Source organism: Ptychodera flava, chromosome 9, assembly GCF_041260155.1.
Source record: "Ptychodera flava strain L36383 chromosome 9, AS_Pfla_20210202, whole genome shotgun sequence".
NCBI classification, from domain to species: domain Eukaryota; kingdom Metazoa; phylum Hemichordata; class Enteropneusta; family Ptychoderidae; genus Ptychodera; species Ptychodera flava.
In genome coordinates this window covers 32038761-32045550 of record NC_091936.1, presented here as the reverse complement: position 1 = coordinate 32045550, position 6790 = coordinate 32038761, and the positions used below count along the sequence as shown (strand labels likewise).

The 6790-nt window shown below is 39.0% G+C and overlaps 1 protein-coding gene and 1 long non-coding RNA gene across 2 annotated transcripts; both read left to right on the top strand.

Annotated features, from left to right (window-relative positions):
• Nucleotides 1-3296, top strand: LOC139141276 (2-Hydroxyacid oxidase 1-like). The gene is made up of 4 exons (XM_070710902.1): nucleotides 1-143; nucleotides 1482-1633; nucleotides 1922-2214; nucleotides 3084-3296. The coding sequence occupies exons 1-4, from the start codon at nucleotides 1-3 to the stop codon at nucleotides 3171-3173; spliced, it is 678 nt and encodes a 225-aa protein (XP_070567003.1). The 3' UTR covers nucleotides 3174-3296.
• Nucleotides 3297-3482: 186 nt separating this feature from the next.
• On the top strand, nucleotides 3483-6745 carry LOC139140710 (uncharacterized). The gene is made up of 3 exons (XR_011554050.1): nucleotides 3483-3976; nucleotides 5379-5448; nucleotides 5864-6745. It is a non-coding gene; the product is annotated as an uncharacterized lncRNA (long non-coding RNA).
• The last annotated feature ends 45 nt before the right edge of the window (nucleotides 6746-6790 follow it).

Below are 6790 nucleotides of genomic sequence, written 5' to 3'. Positions count from 1 at the left end.
ATGGCGACAGCTGGGAAGTTACTTTGTCTTGACGATTACGAAGCACAGGCGAGGGAGCTATTGCCTCTTCGGGCCTGGGTGTTGATCAGTGCTGGAGCTGACGATGAAGTCACAGTGAACGAGAATAGGAGAGCTTTTCAAAGGTAGGAGTCTAGCACTTATGGAATGCTGCTTTTGAAACGTACATGCATGAAAGTCTGTTGAGTGGTCGCACTGAGAATCGAAGGTCAGGGGGCACAAAAGGGTTACTTTAAAGGGTCAATGACAAAATCGAGGTCAAGAAAATAGGATATCCGAGGTAAAAGTTTGAAATGTTGTATGGGTCCAGTCCCCCACCCCCTTGCAGTATGAAAAACCAAAAAAATAAACCACTTCACCTTCATCCCACCATTTAACGGTTGTGTTCATAAACAATGGGAAGGAGGACCGGGAACTTTGAGGAAAGGTCCCTTTTATCAGATCAGCTCTCTCATATCGGGTAAAATATTGAAACACTCCTGTTGACATGGTGGAAACTTCCAGTTGTTTTGCCAAACCACTTCAATATGATTCTATGTCGAGAAAAGTTAACACTGAGAAAAACTAAAACTAACACATGTTACAAACTTAAGGTCATTCATTTTGACATGTCACCAATATCTCAACCTTGCGACCTCTCGCTGACTACATCCCGATGGCAGATAGTAAACTATAAATTTACCTGACATACATGCACGTACACAGATATACATATTTACATACGTAAATGCATGCATCTGAATGCATACATTTAAAGGTATACAGTCACCTGTAATCTAAATATGCCCATATATGGTCAAAGGGGCGTTCCTTGATATCAAAATGCCCATGTGAGGGCGCTATTTTTAAAAAGCGGCCACCCGCTTAAATATGTGATTGGTTAGATTTTCTCTTTCCATGGTAACTGTAGCAAAATTGGAACAGGTGACAGTATACCTTTAATATCATAAGGTTATTCTGAATGCATTCATTTCAGTATTCTCGTGATCTTTATTATTATACATCTTACATTCGTGACTGGGGCATCAAATGGCCAAGTACCGACCGTTGTTGTACAATGTCAACGGTTTTTCTTCCGATTTATACCACAAGTTTAGTGTAGAATGCTATCTTGGACGTCGAAGCGCTTCTGGATAGTCTGTGGCACTACATGTAGAGGACGCGAGGCGTATTCTGGCACTCGTCCAATGGGTCCCTTGAAACCGTTCAAAAATGGATAGCGATGTTACGTTGCCAAGGCAGACAACTGTTGCTGAAACAGAGACGTCTCATTTACTACTGAGGATTTGAGAGTTATTAATGACAACACCACCCAAATCCAAAGAGAATTAATTATGATTCTAAAAGATAAATAAATACATTGTGAGTTCATGTTTGATTGTGTGTTTATTTATTGTTTGTTTTCTTTGTTTGTGTGTTTTTGTTCCTTTGTTTGTATATTGTATAATCTGTATGATTCACAGATACTGGCTCAAACCACGGGTACTGAGAGATGTTTCCGTACGAGACATGTCAACAACTGTCCTTGGGGAGAAAATAGATGCACCAATTTGCCTATCACCGTCAATTCTCCACGGAACAGCACATCCTGATGCAGAGATTGCTACGTGTAAAGGTAAGCAGTGCCAGCGGGAGCGGTAAGTCGACAGGTTTTTCTGTTACCTTGGGTATTTTATAATTTTTAACACTTATGAGCCCCTTCACTGAATACTTACAACTATAAACGAATCTCGATGGCATCGCAAGTTTTCTTTGCAATTTTAAAATGTCCACCACAGGTCGAAGTCTGGTGCACGATACCAGAAGAAAGTTTCGGTTTGGCAGAGCACGAACACAAAATATTCCAAGCTGTTTCAGGCGGCTGCTTAATTGACAGTTCTCCTTCGGTGTCGCTTTTTTACAGCTGCAGCAGAAATGAGCACTGCCATGATAATGGGTGCTTTCTCCGGTAAATCTTTAGAGGAAATCGCCGCCGTTCGACCAAAGTCAATCAAATGGCAGAACGTTTACACCTGGCGTGATCGTGAGGTCACAAAGGATATGATAGCACGAGCTGAGAGGGCAGGCTTCAAAGCGATTGTTATCAGTGTTGACGTTCCTGTCCTGGGTATGAAGAGAAGGCCTACAAAACTTGGCGGACAGGCCATGATGCGTACTCTACAGAAATTTGGAAATCTTGATAAGTATATCGGAAAGGTATCGACAATGCTCAGATCAGTCGTGTAAATGACTTAGTTATCAGCATCAATTTAGAACTGCAGGAAAAAATGCAAAAGTGAATCACTCATGAAAATGCACTTAATGCTTTCGTCGATAGATCTACGTCAAACAAATCTATTGCAAGGTCTTTGAACACGTTTCTGTCTGCTAGAATTTGTGCTGCCACAGCAGTTCCACAAATTTTGGTATGGCCATCTTTTGCTGATACAAATTCTCAAGTAATTAATTGTTATTCCAATAATGCTCATTTATTATCATAGTTGAAAAACAGTTGCTCAAAATGTTTTATTTTACCTGGCAATGCACAGAATATCACTGAGCCAGTCAAACCGAACAAAAATGGTTGTTGCGAAGGTCTATGACATATATAATTAGATAGATAGATAGATAGATAGATAGATAGATAGATAGATAGATAGATAGATAGATAGATAGATAGATAGATAGATAGATAGATAGATAGATAGATAGATAGATAGATAGATAGATAGATAGATAGATAGATAGATAGATAGATAGATAGATAGATAGATAGATAGATAGATATGCCTAGTTTGAAACAGCGCAGGATCAATCAAGTAGTGGTGTTCTCACTATAATGTGTAGGTGTTATGTAACATGTAACATGTAAAATTCATGTAACAGTACTGTACGAATGTCACTTTCTAATATTTACAGGTTTGGCTTTTTCACTGTGTACATTTATTGAATGATAGTTCAGTGTTAAATATATACATTACGGAAAGTACCAAAGCACATATTGCCAAGCTAAAAATATATTGAAACCTTCGACGGTCACGACCAGACACTGTGTCCCATATCAGTTTTGTTTCCTCTGTCAAAAGGACCTGGGCATCGGAGAAGACGTTCCGCCTGAACTTGCAACGCCTTGCCTTACCTCGACCTGGAAAGACATAGCATGGGTCAGACTGTGACAAGATTGCCGGTCATCCTAAAGGGTATCATGACTGTAGAGGACGCTCTACTGGCTGCAGAACACAAGGTTCAAGGAATAGTCGTATCCAACCACGGTGGCAGACAATTAGATGGTGTACCGGCGTCGGTAAAATCAATATAACGTGAACTTCACAATCAAACAGCTATTGAAAATTGAGTTGCGAACGTCATCACGACACAATTGGGAGTGTTTTTATGGTTATCCTGTTCTACGTGTTTGTATCATGCATTCTTCTCCTCTGAATAGACATGAGGCGTTCTTCGAACTGCAGTTCCGTTGATGGAGGTTGCAAATCTAAATCGTCTTTTTATTTCCTTTGAACTATTCTATACAAACCAAGTTAGAAACACCATTATATCCCGCATCTTTCTTTCTGGTCGAGCTAGAACGTGGAAGTCGTTTTCCAGCTCTGTAGAAACCCCGAATTACAGTGGGACTCCTTCCGCTATTCCATCGTCCGGTCCACACTGCTTGGTCATGTCAACGTTTCGAGGGGGTCTCTGCCCTATGAAACGCCCTTGTCTAGCGAAGTTGCCCCTTTGCATTGCTTTTTGAATCAAGGGAGCCGGAAATCGACGAGATTATATGCTACTCGCTTCCCTAAGATGATAAATTTTGCAGATTGATGTGTTATCAGACATCGTTGATGCAGTCGGAGACAAACTGGAAGTATACGTAGACAGTGGTATAAGAACTGGTACTGACGTTTTGAAAGCTTTGGCACTGGGTGCAAGGGCTGTTTTCATCGGTAGACCTGTTCTCTATGGCCTGGCATGTAATGTAAGTATTTCTATTCTAAACTAAATCATTTAGGGGTAGCTTTAAAAAGTAGCTTAAAATAATAGCTTAATATATTCAATGGTTGACAGTACCATAATATTTGAATACTAGTATTGTGCTCGACATATCTCCTGTATGATAGGCTAAAAATTCATTATGGAGAAAAATTGTTCAAACACTGTAAATAATTCTTTCTTATCTTATTTATAATCCAAATTCAAGCACAGCATGTTTGAAGTCGACTAATTCAATCCGAAGTCACCGATCTCTCCTTAATCGTAGCAGTCATAGTCCTGCGAAAAACACAGTCCTTCAGTCCGTTAAGAAAAGCATGCGTGTTAGTGACGGTGGTGTTAGGGGCGTTCAGGTCCCTTTTATCACAAGACAGCGTAATAGGTTAAACCTGGAATTCGAATGGATCACGGTACAACAAACCCACATGCGCAAACGCGCATAGAAGTGCGTGTATTTTCATACGTGATTGCACACATGTGGGTTGGTTTGTACCGTCACCACGTTACCTCTTGGACGTATTGAGTCTGCAGAACACATTTTCATCGCGTCCTTTTTATTCCGGAGTAGAACCATTCCTTTACATAGTTCCAGTTCACCTTTGGTTTATCTAAGATCTTGTATCTTTAGGGTATTTTCATTATTTTATATAACAACCTCACGACATAGAGGAGCTGGTCAAGTGACCTTAATCGGTGTCAGATTTCTATCAGTGATCATTTGCATTTGTAAATGTACTGCGCAGAAACCCAAACTAAGAAGTTGTTGAGAGGTTTCATCACTCTGTAAAAAGTTTTCCATGAGATGGTAACTCAGATTACATTTCATTACATAGTAGGCTCCAAAGATGTGGGTAAAGTAGTGCAGAGTTGTAGGATGATTAGATTGTCTTTAATTGAGTCAACCCTCATTTCCTTAGTAACTGCACCCATGACTTGATTCTCTTATATTAAGCAGAGGCAACAGATTAAATACTTTAAAATGTGACTAAATTCTATTGAACGTTTTTCGGCTTTTTAAAAATATCTCTTTATATCGTCGGAAGCAATGGTCTCGATCATTTAAAATAACATCTTTTGCCCTGTTCGTGAATGTTCTGTCCTGTTTTTGCACCTGCCGATTTCTACTTATTTAACATGTTTTTCATTGTCATCAAAATGAGTAATGTTCTACTGGATTATCTAAAATGATACATATTTCCTTTTTAGATAAAAGGGGCTACATCAATTGACATATCTTTTTTTGTCAAAGATTTGCAGTAATTAAATAAGTATATTACTCCTAGTATTTTTAACCCATGACATAACCATCATATTGTACACTTAGTGATCTTCAAGCACCAAGCGAAATAAATGAGTAATTCTAGATTTATTTTTTGTAATGTCATCAGGGAGAAGAAGGCGTGAAAGCTGTTCTTCAAATCCTACGAGATGAGTTGAGCAGAGCCATGGCTTTGACAGGTTTGTGCTTCTCACAGAGAGAGCCTCGGAGAGCGTGTGTGCGAGAGAGAGAGAGAGAGAGAGAGAGAGAGAGAGAGAGAGAGAGAGAGAGAGAGAGAGAGAGAGAGAGTGAGTGTGTGTGTGTGTACACAAGGGTCTTTGACGTATTGAAATGTCAGTTAAACAGCATGGTCGGCAATGAGGCAAAGAATGGAGACGAACAAACAAATAAAATACTTAAACTTATCATTCGTGTTACCCTTACCACAAGAGGGCCAACCATAAGGAGATGCAATTGAGTCGTCTGCAGGTAGTATGACGCATACATACAAACTCAATTCAACTGCAAAGAATCGATAAATACAGGTCATCCGAATTGTCCTTCATAAAACGAATTTCAAGAAGCTGTGGATTCCCTCATTATTCCCTATTTCAGGATGTAGCCGAATAAGTGATATATCCAGGGATCTTCTGAGTAAGAGAGACCAATTGTCGAAGTTATGATCGTGATTTGACTATCGCTGATTCGGGACTTTCATCATCTCAGACGAATATTTGTGCCAACCGATGTGTGTACCTGCCGTGTACTTCGTGTCGTACTCATTTATCGGTGTATCAGCCACGGCAAAGGATTGACTGTGTCATCAGCGCCAACATATATTTTCATTACCAATAATTGCCCAATGTTAATCTGTTCATATCATAATTATAATGCAAAGTCAAATGTACTTTTTTCATCTCGGCACAATCGATGCATCACTCACCAGTTATATTTAAACTTCGCACAACACATTTCCAGTGGGTTCTAAGTCAGCCAGCCAGCTGAAAATCATCATTTTCGTATCGACCATGAGAGCAATACACCTGCTAAACAGAAAAAACCCTTATAACAGTACCTGTCCTATAGACACAACAAAACAAGTAGTTGTGAACTATTCAATTCTGAAAAGACATTGACAACTTAAAAGAGACAAAAGTTTGAAGATGTAAAGTGTTTGACAAACCACCATGTATAGTAAATGTGCTTCCCAGTACACACAGCTATTTATGACTACGTAATTGTGTAACAGGCTTAATATGTCAACTGTACATATGTCTTATAATGCACTACATGACAAGCAAGTTTCCGCGTAAAATAAAAAAGAATCTAACTTATACTAAATACAAACAATTCATAATTCAAAATACAAAGCTGGGTTATATCGAAATAATTTGAAAAGAGAGTGACATTGTCCATTCAAAAAACGTTCGGACAAGTAGAAATTTCAGTCTTTTTCATATAACTTCAATTAAAACAATGCATCATGAAATCAAAGTATACCTTTCGTTTGTTAATATGGCTTATGTTCCAGTGTGTGTATGT

Bases quoted from the DNA above. Each gene is read 5' to 3' on its own strand.
- LOC139141276 (XM_070710902.1), top strand. From the start codon at position 1: ATGGCGACAGCTGGGAAGTTACTTTGTCTTGACGATTACGAAGCACAG. The intron at 144-1,481 runs GTAGGAGTCTAG...TATGATTCACAG, and splicing joins AATAGGAGAGCTTTTCAAAG to ATACTGGCTCAAACCACGGG. The intron at 2,215-3,083 runs GTATCGACAATG...CTCTGTCAAAAG, and splicing joins TTGATAAGTATATCGGAAAG to GACCTGGGCATCGGAGAAGA.